Raw genomic sequence first — 18,512 nt, 5'->3', positions numbered from 1 at the left:
CGGGGGGAGGGCGGCGAGCCCGGCTGTGGCCCCGCGCTCCCCAGCGGCCGGAGCGCCGCGCCGCCCCCCTCCAGGTGCCGCCCCAAGCACCAGCTTGGGTGCCTGGTGCCTGGAACCGGCCCTGACTGTGCTTAGTCTTTATGATTGGGGGCCCCTCTTGCATCAGAATCCAGTAGCATGGATGCAGCTATCCACATTAGGGGATCATGATGCAGGATTGAGGTCTAGGTCTCTGAGCAGTGATGATAATGATTGCTATAGAAATTCCTATGAGAATTACATTTAGTTATCCTGGCACTGATTTTGTTTTACAAAGGGAGGGAAGGGATAAAGTTTATTTATTCAGATAATAGAATAAACACAGAATAGGTCACTTAATTGCATCTATAATGTGGGTTAGTTGAGAAATCTCAACATCTTAGTAGGGCAAATCTAAGTTTCAGAGATAATAGCTAAAATTATCAAAAGGTGTACATTTTTCCTCTGATACTACTTTACATTGAATAGAGAACTTCCATATTTAATGTTTTTCCTACCTACATATTCACTATTATGTTCCTCTTATACTTTAAAATGTAAATAATTATTTCTCTTACCTAGTCCTGTTTCTTTCATGACAGCATTTATGCTCAGATTTTGACACTGTGCTTTTGAAAGAATCTTTTTGTTTTCTGATATACATAGTAGTTTCTCTTTCAAATGGAAAGGCCCTTCAGAAGTTGAAGCCCACGCTGTTTGACTTTCAACTTGATTTACTCTCAACCAAGGACTGAGATCTGAAAAACTTAAGTATACTGGAGTTTTCTCAGTTTTTTTATCTGAAGTTGAAAGATCAAAGGATGACCTTCCACTTCTGTTTACTAAATCTCCAGATGTCCTTATGAGTAAAGAACATGATTCTTCCAGGCGACCTTCAGCAATTTTCTCTCCTGGAACTGTACTATTTAATGACTCTCTCTTTGCTCTGAACAATGAATTCTCTAGTGCATTATCATTAATCACAAGGGATTGTCCATCCTTCACTTTGGGTATCTGAAAATCATTTGCATGAACTTTTTCCCAGGACATTTGTTTATCGGTGGTAATTTTGTTTATAACCATTTGTTTATGAATAATAGTCTGAGAAGCACATATATTTTCAGTATTCAGAGGCAAAACAACATCTGTGCATGCATATGTATTTGTATCAGTTTCTGTTTGTCCAGAAATGTCTTGCTCACTTTGGTTGCTGTGCATATCATTCAGATTTGTCCATTTATCTGTTTTTTCAGTACTTAAATTGAAATTCTCTAACAGAGACATACTAGTGTTATTTTCTTTTGTATTGTCCGTGTTCACACTTACATTATCACAGAAAGTAGTAGGCAGAACTGGAGCATCACTTGCTGTATCACAAGTACTGTTCAGTGCACAGTTTCCATTAGTTGTGCTTGCAGTGTCACTGTTGTGTTTCTCTTGAATATCTGTATGAATCTGTTTAAATTGAAATATATCTGAGGATATGCCACTGGTGCTTCGATTTAACAGATGAAGTGGTTCTGTTTTGTCTTGTTCATTATCTAAATAAATGTCATTAGACTCCTGTAAGTGACATTTCTGAAACTTTGTATGACTACTTTCTGTAACCTGAGACAGGATGGCAACATTAAATTCAGCCATGGTTTGATGGTTGTCTGCAATTCTCTCAGTTACAGGACTGTCTTCTATGCCAATAACCTGTCTGGATTCTTTGTTTGGTGCTTCATTTATAAAGACACCTTTATCATCCTGTGTGGTATCTGCCTTATCATTTGTATTACAAACTAATTCATTTGAAGCATTGCCAAATATATGCTTGCTGGAGTCTGTCTGTTGACCTGCATCCATACTGCAGACACCAAATTCTTCAGTATTGTCAAGGAGCATCTTTCTTGTTTTCTCTGGGAGTTTTGCCAATGCACAAGATCTGTCCTGTGGGTTTAGTTCTGCACTTGCATTGTTTTTCTCAAAGAACATTTTGTCTGTTTTTCCTATATTTGCTGTCTTTTTGCACTCAGCAACACATACTTCCGAGGTCTGTCCTTGAGTCATTAAATCAATATCTGTGCAGAGGGTTTTGCCTGGAGAAGCCTCCCTTTGCTTTTCTTCACAGTGGCTAGCAACGTTAACTTCATCCTTATAGTTTTCAAGAAGTTGTAAATCTATTAGGATGAAAATATTATAGTGACAAAAACATCTGAATGTTAAATGTTTTGTTTTTTGCAAAATGCAATTCACAAAGATGTATTGATATTTTCATTAATGTTCGTTTTCCTCATACATGAAATAGTTACAATTTTTTCTAAATATCAGAAAGTTCCTAGAGGCAAATATTGTATTCATGTACTTGACAAAATATTTATAATGTTCAAACGAACAATATACTTACATTTTTGCCTATTTTTTAAAAAATGAAACGGTTAACTATTCTATGATTTGGTTGTAATACTATCCCAGTTGGTATTTGCCAGAATAGCGCTCTCTGCAATGAAATTGCTTATAGCCATATAGTTAGATATTTAACTTAAACAATTTCTTATTTTTTTCATCCTATATGTATCTTAAATAAAGTCACTAATTTACTAGTGTAATTTTTCTCTCAATCTTTCTGATCTATAACTCATCAACCCTATTTAAGGGACTGTGTTCATACCATAGGAACATGCCATCATTTACGGGTGGCTAAATAATGAAGAGAAGCTAAGCCATCTGATACTTACAGAAGCTGTTCACTGTAAATATACTCCAATGCTATGAACATTTCTATTAGATAGCAAGAAAAGAGAAGATTCAATAAACCACCATATAGTTATGAAGGTCTTAAAGTTTTGACTTTCCATTCCTGTCATTTTGGAGGCTGGGCTTAGATAAGTACCATTTCATGGGCAGGTTCAAAAAACTAAAAAAAAAAAAAAAGTTTTAGAGAGCTATATGAGGCATAAGTGTTTGTGGACGTGGCCTGCATGGAATAGTAATTATACCATTACATATTGAGCTATTGCAACCCTATCTCCAGCAGGGTGTACAGATAGAAGGGAAGAGTGTCTCCCTTCTTATGCTCCTATACTAGAGCTGGGGAAAAGCAAGTTTCTCCGAACCTGTCCTCACATTGGCACAGAAAATACACCGCACCAGAAGGGATGGTGGAGCATGCAAATTGTACCTGAGTGAGGCAAGCAGCTCCAAGAAGGATTGTGCCTATACTCAGAGCTTTGTGTACTTTACACAAAGTGGCACCTACTGATACCAAGAATTTCATTAATTTATATGATATTTGATTTTGGGCACTGAATCTCTCTCATCATATAGTGTATTTGTGAGTATTTATACCTTTGGCAACAATGTTATATGTCTCTTCTATGCATCCACTTCCATTACTTTGTTCGGTCTGTACTTTATCAATGTCTGAAGAGCAGCCTACAATATTCTTTACTTCAATGTCATCTTCCTGTCCAGGACCAGAAATACTATCATTTTTTATTGTAGATTGTGTATACGCATTTTCTTTCGGACTAGTCTGTCATAAAATGGTAGATATGGTTAACTTACTAATTAGAGATAAAATATATTCAGGTTACTTTATCAAAGTTTGATTAGATTTAACAGGAAGGGCCTGATTCACTTTTTTACTACACTGCTGTAAATCAGGAGTCATTCTTTTGAATTAAATGAAGTTTCTTTGCTTACATACAGCAGTGTATCAGGCCCACAAGCTATATTCAGCAGGCAAGTTATTTGACTTCTAGGTTTTTCAGATGGGCAACTTTGCATGATGTAAATATTAGAAGAATTTTCAAAGGAAGAAGTGTTAATAAAATGTGCTGACTTGGTCACTAAAGAGGGCAGAGCTTCATCATATGATCCCAAATGACCTGTCCAATAATAAGCGAGGGCAGAAAAAGAAGACTGAAGAGAGCAGGGAATTGCTAATTACACAGACACGCACTTTTTCTTCACAAACCATTTGCTTTCTTTGTACATCTCCTTTTGTCCCTGAAAAAGGGATAGGCACTTCTATTTACTTTTTTCCATAGGCCAGAGCCACAACTCCATTGACTTTTTCCATCTTGGGGTCTGATACCTTGTTTTCCCTCTATTCCTATGGATTTGTTTGAAGTCTCCTCTCCCTTTCTTAGCACATTGCCTGTCTCTTCCTCTGTTGTCTCTTTTCCTCCCAGTCCCAGTATAGCCAAACTCAAACATTCAGAAATCATGAGCCAGGCCCCAAAAGTCATGAAAAAGGCTTTAAAACCACAACTTTGGGCAGGGGGGGGGGAACAATATTGCATTCTTTTTATTTGCCTCTTGGTTTTGGAGACATTAGGGTGCACTTATGTCACATTTTTAAGCTTTTCTCATCAATCTTGAAAGTGAGAAATACTTTCTTTTTAATGAAAGGGGAGGTTACTCACACTGTGCAGTAAATGGAGTTCTTGGAGATGTGTGTCCCTGTGGGTGTTCCACTTCAGGTGTGCTCAGAGCCCATGCGCCTTTAATCAGAGATTTTTGGTAGTAATGCCGTTCAGCCTGCACACATGTGCCCCACTCCAAAGCTATATAAGACTGCATGGGTGAACAGCCCACAATTCCTTTTCTACTTCATAATCTCCAAAGCAGAGGAAAAGGAGGGCAGGCAGTGGGGCACCCTAAGGGGGACACATCTCAAAGAACTCCAGTTACTGCACAAGGTGAGAAAGCTCCTCTTCTTCTTCGTGTAGCGTCCATATGGAAGCTCCACTTCAGGTGACCTACTGAGCAGAACCCTCAGCTGAAGGGGAGGCTGCAGAGCCCAGTCCAAGACTGAAGACAAGATTGTTTCCAACAGCTGCCTCTGATCTAGAAGACTTGATCACTGTCTAATGCTTGTATGTGTGGAGCATGCATGATGGGTATCGTAGGCTGGGGAGGCTGTGCCTCCCCAAACAGCCCGGCGTGCCCCCGCCCACACTTTGCCCCCAGACATCCCTCCCCCGCTTCCTGCTCCATGCAGCTGGAGTCCAGTTTCCCTGTGGGGTGGCCCCAGCTTGGGCCACGCCGCCCGCCCTCCCATCGTTATGGAGCTGGGGGGGAGCTGCGGCTGCACCGTGCACCCTCCCAGTGCTCCAGGGAGCTAGCCTGGGGCAGGGGCCTGGCAGCTGCAGTGGGGGGCAGCTCTGGGCTCTGATGGGCAGCATGGAAGGGAAGGGGCCTTGGGTGGAAGGGGCAGGGCTGGGAGCTAGCCTCCCTCCACCCGGTGGTTCACACACTGCCTGTGGTGTGAAGGTCCAAGTGGCAGCCTTAGAAATGTCCAGAATAGGAACACACTTGAGTAATGCCCTAGATATAGACAGAGATCTCGTGGAATGGGCCAACACCTCAGAAAGAGTCTGTATGTCTGCAGATTTATAGCACAATATAATGCAATTAGAAATCTACCTGTAGAGTCTCTGGATGGAAATCTATGAACCTTTAGACCTATCTGCAATGGACACAAACAGTCTGGGTAATTTTCTACTTCACTTAGTTCTGTCCAAATAAAAAGCTAAAGCTCTCCTAACATTCAAAGTGTGCAAAGTGGCCTCTTTTCTAGACTGGTGCGACTCTGAGGAAATAAATGAATAACTTGGTTGATGTAAAACTTGGACAACACCTTGGGTGAAAATTTAGCATGTGGACATAATGAAACTTTGTTCTTGAAAAATACTGTAAATGGATGCTCCACAATCAGAGCCTCTCTTTTCCCAACCCTTCAAGCGGAGTTGATAGCCGCCAAAAAGGCCAGCTTCTAAGATAAATTAATGAGGAAAGAAGTAGCCATTGGCTCAAAAGGAGGGACCCATAAGACATCTAAATACTAAATTCAAATCCCAAAATCAGAATGCGCCCCTTAACTTGGGGGAAAAGGTTCCCCCCAATCCTCTGAGAAACCTCAAAGTTGTGGGATGAGCAAAAACTGAGAATCTCTCAACCGGGAATGAAAAGCTGTTTTAGCTGCCAGGTGGATCCTGATAGAGCTCATAGATAATCCTGTCTTTTTCAGCTCAAGGAGGTAATCTAGGACAACTGAGAGGGAAATGTGAGCAGACGGAATACATGTCTGGATATGCGAAAGGCTGAACCTTTTCCACCTGCAGAGGTAAGTATATCTCATGGAATCTTTTCTACTGTTCAGTAACACCTTTTCTACAGTTCAGTAACATCAGAACAAGTACACTCTATTCCCATGAGTCAAGTTTTAAGACAAAGAATCTTCAGGTTGGGGTGAAGAATCCAATTGGATCTTGGGAAAGAAGATAAGGAATGGATGGAAGGCTAATTGCCTGACAAATGGCTAAGTGAATCATGTAAGAATACTATGTGTGTCTGGGCCACACTGGAACTATTCATAGGATCCTGGGTTTGTCCTGCTTGATTTTATTGATCATTTTCAGAAACAGCGGTTGAAGGAAGTACATATAGCAGGCCTCTTGTCCATGGAACAAGGAACGTGTCTCCTAAAGAGAGAAGGCCTAAGACCCTACTTGAGCAAAAGTGTTTGCATTTCAAGTTGTACGTAACAGTATCAAAGAGGTCTATTTCTGGAACTCCCTAAATGAGAAAGATTTGACTGAGAATCTAAGAATCCAAATCCCAAACATAGTCCTGGGAGAAGTGCCTGCTGAGATTGTTGGCTATTCTGTTTTGTTACCTCGGGAGGTAAGCTGCCGAGATAAGGCTGAAATTGACTATGCACCAGTTCCAGAGCTTTATTGCTTTGGCACACAGGAAAGAAGAGCTGGCCCTTCCTTGTCAGCTGATAAAGAACATGCAGGTTATGTTGTCCATCAGGACCTTTATGGACCTATTTCTGATTAAAGGCAAAAAGATACAGACATTCCTGATTGCCCTCAAACCAAGTAGGTTGATGTGTAGTCATGTCTCTTGGGCAGATCATTTGCCCTGAGTTGTGTGGGTCCCAAATGTGCCCCCCACCCATTAGAGATGCATGTGTCTTGGTGACTGAAGGAGGAGGTAGAACAAATGGAATCCCCTCACAGACATTGTCATGGTCTTTCCACCAATTGAAAGAATCTTGTACTTGAGGTGAGACTGACATGACACCAGCTTGGTCAGGCTGTGGTGCCTTTTTTTTTTTGGAAGTATAAACAGTCCTGAGCTAGCTCTGGAAACATCAAAGGAAGAGCTTGGCATGTTGCATCACAAAGGTGCAAGCTGCCATGTGTCCGAGCAGTTGAAGACAATTTCTTATAGAAGTCTGTAGACTGATTTGAATCTTTGAGGTGAGATTTGTTAACATCAAGAATTTGTTGGAGGGAAGATAAGCCCTGGCTGATATCACATCTAAGGAGGTTCCTATGAACTCTATTCTTTGTACCAGGCTTAAGATGGATTTCTCAATATTGAGCTGCAAACCTAGCTTGTGGAACAGGAATCTTGACATCTTTGTGGTAGTGAAAACCTCGTCAATCCTTGAGTAGCCAGGTATCAAGGTATAGAAAAACAATTATTGCTAAACATTAAAGGTAAGCTGCAACCGCTGCCAATATTTTTGAGAACACTCTTGGGTCAGACAAATGGCCAAAGGGAAATGATCCTGACCTATCAAAAACCACAGGAATCATTTGTGAGACAGATGAATTGCTGTATGAAAGTAGGCATCCTGAAGGTCAAGGGCCAAAAGCCAATCCCCTGGTTCCAGCGATGGAATTATAGCTGCAAGAGTCAACTTCCTGAATGTTTGTGATTTCACAAAGTTGTTTAGGAGTCTTAAATCTAAGATCAGTCTCCATCCCCTGTTCATCTTTGGGGCCAGAAAGTAACTGGAGTAAAAGCCCCTCCCTCTGTGCTGAACTGATTCTATGGCTCCTATGCTCAGAAGGTTGTCAATTTCCTGTCTTAAGAGGTACTCTTGAGAGAGGTCCCTGAAAAAAGGGGGATGGGTAGCAGGCAATGAAGTAAAATGGATGGAGTACCCCAATCTGATAACCTACAGCACCCATTTGTCTGATATCTCTCCCATGCAGATTCAAAGTGAGAGAAATGGTCTCCATAGGGTGGGAGGTGGGTGGAATGGTATAGATGCAACTCCATTTTGTGGGGTTCTTCTGGGCCCTCGACCAGCTCATTAAACCTGATGCTTAAATGATGATAGGAGCTCAGTAGTGGATACAAAGGATGTAGATGGTCCCTTCCTCTGAACCCTTGATTTCTTCCTGGGCAATTCATAAAGTCTCTGGAATCTTGAAAATGGAATGGGGCAAGATCTTTGCGCCATTTGGGATCTGCTAAACTTTCATTTGCTTGTAGGCATGTAAATCCCAAGGGATCTCAATGTATCCTTAAAGGTGTACAACCATTCATCAGTGGCTTCAGCAAACCGTTTGAGACCATCAAAGGGAAGGTCCTCAGATGGCCCTTGGGAATTCAGCCAGCTGGAGCCAGGATGCCCTCTGCATGATCACTGCTTTGGAGATGGACTGAGCAGCAGTGTAGGCCATGTCCAATGAGGCTTGCAAAGATGTTCTAGCTAATAGTTAGCCCTCATAGATAATAGCCTGAAACAGCTATCAACTGTTTAGCCAGCTCAATAAAGATGGTGAATTTGGCATAATTTGAGTGATTGTGCTTTGTCCTGACAGCTTGATAATTTGTGATCCTACATTGAAGAGTCAGGTAGGTCTTGCTGCCAAATAGATCAACATTTTTGATCTGTATTATATGGCATGGCTTTCATGTGTTATTGTCTGCCATGTTCACTGTCTCCACAACCAGGGAGTTCGGTGTTGGATGGATGAACAAAAATCTGTAGTCCTTAGCTGGGATGTAATATCACAGGGGTATGCCAGATGGATTTTAGCGGGACCCAACAAGGCCTCACTGATAGGCAGGGCAACTTGGGTAGAGGGAGTCCTGTGGAGGATATCCAGGAGCTTATGCTGCAACTCTCTGACCTCTTCCAAGGGAATCTTTAGGGAATTCGCAATGCATTTCATTAACTCCTGGAAGTGTTTGAAGTAATCAGCTGTAGAAGATGAAGAAATATTTATTTGGAGAGTAGCACCTTTATCTGCCCTGGCTCACTGCTTCTCAAAGGACTCTTGTGCCTGAGGTAGTGGAGGGAAGGATAGGTGGAGTAGGAGAAAATGTCTTCCTCTGTTGTCCACACAAGAGAGACGAGGGGCATAGCAAATTTGTTATCGATATGCAGCCCAAGGATCCCAGTATGGTTCCCAATATGGTTACTAGAGGCAGTGTGAAAGGCATTGGACGTGGCATCCACTGGTGCTCAAACCAGGCTGGGCCGGCACAGGCTCATCTTTGCTGGAAGTCACCTTTTTCTTGAAGGGGGAAGGTCCACCCCCTAAAAAGGGGAAGGGATGAAAACCATCCAAAACTAGCACCATTTCTGGACTGATGGGAAAGGCTGTAATGAGAAGTGAAAGTGTGGAGTGATGACCAAGTCACTGCTTTACAAATGTCTAGAATTGGTGCTTGTGTCAGGAAAGCTGCAGAAGATGCCTGCACTCTAGTAGAACGTGCCAACACTCCACCTGGTGGGATGGTATTAGCCAGCTAGTGAATAAGTGATCCAGGAAGAGATTCTCTGAGTGGAAACTGGTTGGCCCTTAGCGCTCTCCAACCACTACAAACAGTTGTGTAGAGGATCTGAAAGATTGAGTATGCTCCAGGGAGAATGCTAAAGCCGTTCTGACAACCGATGAATGAAGCTTTTCCTCATCCCTATGTGTATGGGGTTTCAGAAAAAAATGAATAGATCGCTTGTTTAACATGAAAATTAGAGACTACTTCTGTAAGAAATTTCAGTGAAGAGTGAAGATAAATTTTATCTTTATGGAAAACTGTATAGAGAGGTTCTGACACCAGAGTTCTCAACTCACCCGCCCTTCTGGCTGAGGTAACTGCCACTAGAAATGCCACCTTCATAGAGAGGTGAAGAAGGGAGCAAGTTGCAAGGGGTTTGAAGGGGGGGTCCCATCAATTTTGCTAGGACTCCGTTCCAATCCCAAGGAGGGATTGGGTCTCATAGTTGAGGCTACAATCTGGCCAAATCCTTTAGGGAATTGGGTGATGATGGAGTTGGAAAAAAGGGATCTATTATCCACCCACACGTGGAAGGCCAAAATAGCTGCCAGATGCACCCTTAGAGAGCTAATAGCCAAACGTTGTTTTAGATTTAGAAGATAGTCCAGTATGAGATCCAGGGGTGCTCGTTCTGGAGATGCACGTTTCCTCTGAGACCAAATAGAGAAGCACTTCCACTTAGCCAGGAATTTCTAGTTGAGGGTTTTCTGCTGTTCAGAAGCATGTTTTGAACATCTTTGGAGCAGGACTTTTCAACGGGCTTCGACCATGAAGCATCCACACTATTGGATGGGGAGCTTGGAGGTTGGGATGGAGCAGGCACCCATGGTCCCAGGACATTGTCTGGCTCCAAAAGGAGGGACAGAAGTGGCTTGACCAACAGGAAAAAACCTACTATAAGCTCAGTAAATTTCAGACTGTTCTTGGATCATTATGTTGGAGAAATGATTGAATAGAGCAAAACAGAAGTTTAAATTGCTTAGATTAAGTGGAGTACACAGCAGGATTGCAAACATTACCAAAGCATCTTTTCTTCACTGATATATTTACAAGAAATATAAGGTTTTGCAACCATTAAATACTCCTTATTTTTACCTGCAGATTTTCCTCTTGCTCAGTATGTTGATCTTTCTGAGAAAGGTGGCAGTCTTGGAGATGTCCGTAAGCTTCTTTAAGTGATACCAGCATATTTTTAATAGCATCCATTTCTATTCTCAAGTCTTCCTCCTGTAATCATTGAAAGGTCACAGAACAAGTGAACACACCAATCTTTTTGCATATGGAAACCCGAAAGATAATTTTTACAGATATAACAACAGCTTCTCAAATTAAGATAAACTATAATAAAAAAAAGTAAAACGTCTGAAACCTCACAATAGAAGTAAATGACAAAACAGGTGCCTCTGAATGCTATAACCAAAACCAGCCAATTTTCTTATCCCCTTCACCCAGGGTACGTCTACATGGAATAAAAGACTCCCAGTATGGTCATGGCTGGCCCAGGGCAGTTGACACTCGTGGAGCTAGAAATTGCTTTGTAGACATTCAGGCTCAGGCTGGAGCGTGGGCACTGGGACCCTTCCCCCACCCCCCCCAGAGTCCCACAGCTTGGGGTCCAGCCCAAGCCCAGACATCTACACAGCAGTTTTACAGCCCCACTGCCTGAGCACCCCACAAACGTGAGTCAGCTGACCCAGGTCAGCCCAGGTATTTAATTGCTGTGCCGACATACACTCAACATACAGATTTTAGACACATTTCCATTATCTCTTACCCTCTTCTTGCTCTAGCTTGGGTTTTGGTCACCATTTATTCCAGTTTGTAAGACTCAAATGCATAGACAGTGGTAACTGTGTTTGTTAGGTTTCAGAGTGGTAGCTGTGTTAGTCTGTATCAGCAAAAACAACAAGGAGTCCTTGTGGCACTTTAGAGACTAACAAATTTATTGGGCATAAGCTTTCGTGGGCTAGCACCCACTTCATCAGATGCATGGAGTGAAAAATACAGTATGCAGAATATATATTATAGCACATGAAAAAATGGGAGTTGCCTTACCAAGTGAGGGGTCAGTGCTAACGAGCCAATTCAATTTAGGTGGAAGTGACCTAGTCTCAACAGTTGACAAGAAGGGGTGAATACCAAGGGAGGGAAAATTACTTTGTTAGAGTCTTTTATTCTACCCTGCAGTGAAATGGAGGTTACTTCCTTGTAACCAGAGTTCTTCAAGAAGGGCCATGTGTATTGATCAAGGGAAAGCCAGGATAGAAATTAAAAACTATAATAAAAAAAAAAAAAAAAAGCTGTTGACAGTTTGCCATGTTTTCACAAATACCTTGAAAACATGAAAAGTTTATTTTCTTACCCCAAAATATTTCCCTTCGTCATTTGTATGTATAATATCTCTTATTATTATAGTTGATTTGTTATTGCAAATTTACTGCAAAGTTGCTGTTACTGAGTTGTTGGGTTTTTTTTTAGAAACCACTGAATATTTGTTTAAAAATACATATAAAGTAGTACCACTAAAAACAAATATTGAGGGTAGGTCAGTATTTAAGCCAAATAATCTTGATAAAGTTCCTTTAATTTTCATAATTTCAATTTATGGGGGGTTACACTAGACTTTTATAGTGTAATGTATAATTTATAAATAACTTTTTTAATGTACAGGAATACAATCTAGAAAATGCAAATGGTATATTTGTAATAGTTTAGGTACTATGACAAGGTTCTGTAATAGAAATATAATTTAGCCAATGTAAATGCAAAATACATTAGTGCAGTGGTCCTCAACCCAGAATCTGAGGTTCCCTGAGGGGGCTGGGAACAGGTTTCGGGGGGGGGCACCAAGCAGGGCTGGCATTACACTTGCTGCGACCCAGAGCAGAAAGCCAAAGCCCCACTGCATGGGGCTGAAGCCCAGAGCCCCACGCCCTGCCATCCAGTGCTGAAGCCCTAAGCAACTTAGCTTCGCAGAGTCCCCTGTGGCATGGGACCCAGGCAATTGCCCTGCTTGCTACCCCCTAATGCTGGCCCTGGCTTTTATATACAGAAAAACAGTAGTTGTGGCACAGGTGGGACATGGAATTTTTATAGCATGTTGGGGAGGCCTCAGAAAGGAAAAGGTTGAGAACCCCCTGGTATTAGTGCATGCTAAGGAAACATCTGGATACCTCTGATGTAAGCAGTGGTTGACAAAAGCATAAGTCTGGAACTATATCTAAGTGCTAAGGTTAAATTAAAAAACAAACAAAACCAAAGCCTCTATTTGGCCTATGTGGTGTAGGCCCAAAAGAGATGTACGCCTGGCCTTCTAAAATGCAGAAGTCAAATGGAGTTTCTACTAAATCTACCTTTTAAAATATTTTTTGACACAAATTTGGAGTGTCCAGGAAAGAAAATATTTTACTTTTTCATACATTATTTTTGCAATATTTTCATGGGTTTTAGGAATTATTTGAAATGTTTGACTATTCCAAAACCCTTTGACTATACTAACATTTAATTTAATAAACTTACATCTTTTTTCCAAGTTCTTAGTGCTTTCTCATGCTCATTCTGAAGATTAAGGAACTTTTCTTCATTTTCTTTTGCCTTCTCCCTTTGCAGCTCATTATCTCTTTCAAGGGTCTGCAATAAAATTAATTATCCAAAAAATAATCAATATCACATTAATGAATTTTGATGTGTTTTATGTTGCTTGGACCTTTGCTTCTAACATGCTGAAAGTGCCATACAGATCAGTGATAATGTGCTCACTCAACAATAATTTTCATAAATTAACAGAAAGGTGCTTATAGTATAGCTAACAGGAAACAGGGGGAGGTTATGAAAAAGAAATGGCTATAAAAGGGTATAAAAACACTTGCCATTATTCAGTTTCACTGCATAAGTTTTAATGTGCTGAAAAAGTAATATGAAGTGTAGTGCTGAGAAATATGAAATGTAGCACAATCAAATCCCAGTGTACTTAAAGAAAAAACTACAGTATAACCAAAGAAAATATTTTTGTCTTTTGTTATCACAACTTATACTCAAACTTGCTTAATAACCTTTTCTATAATTTGAATAGTTTAATTTAAAATTGTAAAACACATCTGTTGGTATGTCAAATATTTAGTGTATGTCTGATTGCCCTTTATTTTTATTGGTTTACTGAAATTGAATAAAAGTGCTTTAAAAAGAATAGTAATATGCTATTAAGGTTTTTTTATGCTGTCATAATTGTGCTTCTAATGTTTCTGGGCTTACTCAGTGTCAACTTTACTGTCATATTGATAAATTAAAAGCAAGCTCATGTAAATCAACAGTAACAGTTCTCACACATCTCTCTAGTACTGCTGGAATTTTATCCTATCATATTTTTATAACAAAGTGCAGAAGATAAAAGACTTACGGTATCCATTACCTTCTATAAAGATCATACAAACACATTTGAAAATGTAAACACAGTTTTAATGCATGTAACTACATGATCAACTGTATTTATAGGATTTCGCTGTGATTCTTTGAAACCACTTCTGGAAAAAATGTCAGATATAAAACATTCTTCAAAGGAATTCTTTTCTACTTCACTTTATAGCTACAAAAATATCAAATTACTTTTTGATTTACTTAATCTTAACATGCCTATAATCACTGTCTAGTTAATGTAGCCACACTATAAAATATTTGGAGAATGAATATAATATACAGCATTTAAAAATCTACAGTAGCTCATTCCTACATGTATGGAGAAGCTTACTTCATGATCTGTGGGGGAAATATACTAACTCCCACCTAATTAAATAAGATGAGATAGTCTGGACCCATAAAGAGATGCTCCCTTCCACTGCTGTTGACCAGCCAGCATCCATGCAGTGAGGTTCAGAAAAGTTGGATCAAGATGGAGGATTTTCCCCTCTGTCTGGAAGATTACATCTAGCTGGAAGAGGTAGTTGGACTGGAGGTCAAATGGAGAGATTCATCAAGTCTGAGACTCAGACCTGCCTTAGCAAGGCCAGTGCCAGTGTGATCATCTGGCGGATTCCTGTCTGAATTTCCTGATGATTCTTACAACTAATGGGATTGGAGGGTATGCATACATTAGTCCTGGAGCCCTGGGGATCAGCAGCACATCTGACAGAGAATCCTGGCACTGACTCCTCTGGAGCAGAATCTGAGACATTTCTTGTTCTCTTTCATTGCAAACAGGTCCCCCTATCTGGTGAAGATGTCCTGTATGATGGTATCTTTTACTGATCACATGTAGTTACTTCCAAACTGCTTCCTCAGGTGGTCTTCCAGAACATTCTGCAAGCCTTGTAAGTTAAGGGCTTTTAGGGTAATTTAATGTCAAATGCAGAAATTCCATAGATGTACAGCTTCCTGACAAAGCGGGGTGGATCTTGTTTCCCGTTGCCTGTTGATATAAAACATCTCCATGGTGTTGTCTGTCATAATCTGAATGGTCAACCTTTTCAGGAGTGGAAGGAATGCTGTGCAAGTCTGGCAAATGGCCCTGAGCTCTAGGAGTTGTTCTTTGAGATGTGTTGCACGTATCCATTCCACTTTAGGTCTGTGCACACCCAGTACACTAGCATCAGATCTTTCCCTTGGGGTACTCATAGGGGTGGCACATGCCCCCTCTACTGCCTCATGCTGCTGCATAATACTATAAAGGGCTGAGCTGCCCTCGACCCCGCTCAGTTCCCTCTTACCAGACAGACTCCAATATACAGAGGAAGGAGGGTGAGATGTGGATTAGACATGTGCAATGCAAATCAAAGAACGATAATTACAGGTTAGTAGCAGTTTTTCTTCTGCAAGTGATTGCCCATGTCCATTCCACTTCAGATGACTCTCAAGCATTTCAATCTGGAGGTAGGATCAGAGTCTACCTGCATAATGATTAAAGGACTACAGTCCAAATCTGGCGTCTTCTCTAGACTGTTGAGAGATGGCATAATGAGAAGCAACAGTATGCAAAATGAAGACCAAGTTGCAGGTCTACAAATGTCCAAAATAAGTACTTGAGCTAGAAGAGTTGCAGAAGCTGCATGTGCTCTGGTTGGCTGTGCTAACATCCTGTTCAGTGGAGTAATATTGGCCATGTCACAGCACAATCATATACAGGAGGAGATCCACGACGGAATTCTTTGAGAAGAGATTGGAAGGTCCTTCATCTATCTGAAACTTCCATGAACAATTGCAAGGATGAGCTAAATGATTTATTCCTGTCAAGTAAAATGCTAAAACACTCTGCTAACATCCAACATATAGAGCCTATCCTCGTGTATGAGCATGAGGCTTAGGAAGAAAATTCGTAAACATATTGCTGACTGATGTGGAAGTGAAAAACCATTTTGGTGAAAAACTTTGGATGAGGGCATAGGCATACCTTGTCCTTGTAGAAGACTGAATATGGTGGTTCAGATATCCGAGCTCTCAATCCACCTACTTTTCTTGCTGAGATAATTGCCACCGAAAACGCTACCTTCATCAAAAGATGGAGTAATTAACAGGTAGTCAGCAGTACAAAGGGAGAACCCATTAGTTTTGCCAGTACTAAGCTTAAATCACAAGGGGAATAGGATCCTCTACTTGGGGATATAACTGGTCCAGACCCTTCAAAATCCTGATTGATAATCACTCTGTTTTCTCCAGTCCTATGTCAATCCAGAAGGTTGAAAGCCGAGATAGCTGCTAAGTGAACCCTGGCAGAACTAATGGCAAGACTTTGGTGTTTCAGGTATAACAAATAGTCCAGCACATGTTGTATTGTAAACCCCTTATTGTGGAATAGACAGAGAGACTCTTCCATTTCAACAGATAAAGCTACCTAGTCTAAATCTTCCTACTATTCAAGATGATGTTTTGTAACTCTTTTGAACAGATCTCCTCCTGAGGTGTTAACCATGGAGCATCCAGGCTGTATAAAGGACCTCCTGAATGGAATGGAGATGACTCTGGTCCTGTGATATCAGATCTGGGTCTTGTGGTGTCAATGGAGCCCTCGTTGAGAGGCTCAGCAGTGGAAAAGCAATACTGATGAGGCCACGCCGGTGCTATGTGTATCACTCAAGCATGGTTCTGCTTGATTTTAACAACACTCTGTGAAGGAGGAGAACCAGAGGATATGTGTACATGATTTTGTATTTCCAGGGAAATAGGAAAGCATCCATCAGAGACCATGCTAGAGAACAAAATGGATGACACTTCCTGTTGATGCAGGTTGCACACAGTTGGAAAACGAACCTGACTATATCTGGGCAGAGACCACATGTGGTGACTAGTGAAAAACCTGCTCAGTAGGTCTGCCAGACGGTTCTAGAAGGTGGGAGGCTTTGAGATGGATTGAGTTGGTGACACAAGTCCCAAAGCAGCATTGCCTCTTGGGAAAGAAGTGTTGATATGACTGCTCTCTGTTCAAACAGAACATGGCTGCATGTTGACCATAAGTACTAGCAAATTTCTTCCCTTGATATGGGGAAGGAAAGTGTGACAAGCTAGATGAATGGCTTTCAACTCTTACATTATATGGAGAGCTAAATCCTGGCTAGACCAGACAGAGCCTCTGAATCTACTGAGATTGCAGGTGGGCCCCCCAACCTAGGGCAGAAGCATCCATAACCAAACTCTAAGTCAGTTGATGGGGAGCAAACAGAACTCCCACACACATACTGGATTGGTCTATCTACCAATTGAAACAGTCTAAGAATGATGTTAGCCCTCAAACCACCATATCCAATGAATGACAAATAGAGGAGTACACCAAGCTCAGCCAGCCCTGCAGCTTTCTGAGTTGAAGCATAAGACTTGGGGAGAGTACAGGTAGGAAAGGCTTGGCAGTGACCTGATAAGGTGTAAATGGATGAATATGAACTTTACTTTGAATGTTTGTTAAATTTTAATATATTACAATCCGAGAGAGAGTGTGAATGGAGAAAAGGGTTGGTGAGTTACTGAAGAAGCCTGTGGAAGAAGGAAACTGAGGCAGGAGTCATTTGCAAGGTCACCCTAAGGCCACAAGGGATTGCTCAGCTGGTAGCCACACAGTGACATTCTGCAACAGTTGTAACTGGGATAAAATAACCAGTGCCTGCATCGGTGCCAGATGGACCCTTCCTAAGTGTGAGCTACCCTTTTCTGTGGCAGAGCAAGAGGAATTCTGCCTCTTCGAGCCAGGACATGTTGACAGTCACCTGGATTAATGCCCCTTAGAGGAGTGGTGCTCCTTTCTTCCCCTGACCTCAGAAGTTTTACCAGTTGAAGAGACTTTCTTAGAGATGTGACCCTCAGAGCTACGAGCTACAGAGCTGACAGCAGTACTTTTTGAAGAGGACTGCTTAGAGTTTTCATTCCTAGCCACTCCAGGACATGAAGAGGGGTGTATCAATCTCTCCAGCAAAAACAAATTCAAGCAAGTCTCTCTTATGTTCTGTGTTCTGCTTGCGAATGACTTGCAAATGGCATCTCTCTCAGGGATGTGCCTCTCACCAAGGCATAATGAGCATCACTGGCTTACAAGATGGACAGTTATTAAAAGTGGAGACTTTTGTTCTACTCTAAGGGATTGACTTAGCAGCAGAAAATCTGACACAGAAAAGAAGGATTTTTTGGTTTGTTTGTTTTTTTTAAAAAGGAAACATTATGGAAAACTTATGACTAACTAAGGCCATGTCTACACTATCACTTATGTCAGCAAAACTTATATTGCTGAGGGGTGTGAAAAAACACACCTGATCAACATACGTTCCGCCAGCATCAGTGGTAGTGTGCACAGGATGACGGGCTATTTTAAGCTCCAGTCACTCCTTAGCCTCTTTGCTGATTTCAGAGTAGCAGCCGTGTTAGTCTGTATCCGCAAAGAGGAACAGGAGTACTTGTGGCACCTTAGAGACTAACAAATTTATTAGAGCATAAGCTTTCGT

At 41.3% G+C, this 18,512-nt stretch overlaps 1 protein-coding gene across 1 annotated transcript in view; it reads right to left on the bottom strand.

Moving 5' to 3' along the window:
- Positions 1-18,512, bottom strand: part of CCDC73 (coiled-coil domain containing 73) — a 67,396-nt gene that overhangs the window by 14,758 nt on the left and 34,126 nt on the right. Inside the window, exons 9-12 of the mRNA XM_026651233.2 lie at positions 13,120-13,230; positions 10,696-10,827; positions 3,349-3,535; positions 597-2,180 (exon numbers count right to left, since the gene is read on the bottom strand). Coding sequence (XP_026507018.1) covers positions 597-2,180; positions 3,349-3,535; positions 10,696-10,827; positions 13,120-13,230 — 2,014 coding nt within the window. The remainder of the gene's footprint in view (positions 1-596; positions 2,181-3,348; positions 3,536-10,695; positions 10,828-13,119; positions 13,231-18,512) is intronic.

This window comes from Terrapene carolina, unplaced genomic scaffold (genome assembly GCF_002925995.2).
Source record: "Terrapene carolina triunguis isolate 2854851 unplaced genomic scaffold, T_m_triunguis-2.0 Scaffold96, whole genome shotgun sequence".
NCBI classification, from domain to species: domain Eukaryota; kingdom Metazoa; phylum Chordata; order Testudines; family Emydidae; genus Terrapene; species Terrapene triunguis.
The sequence above is the reverse complement of the archived record's forward strand: the minus strand, read 5'-3'. Positions and strand labels throughout refer to the sequence as shown.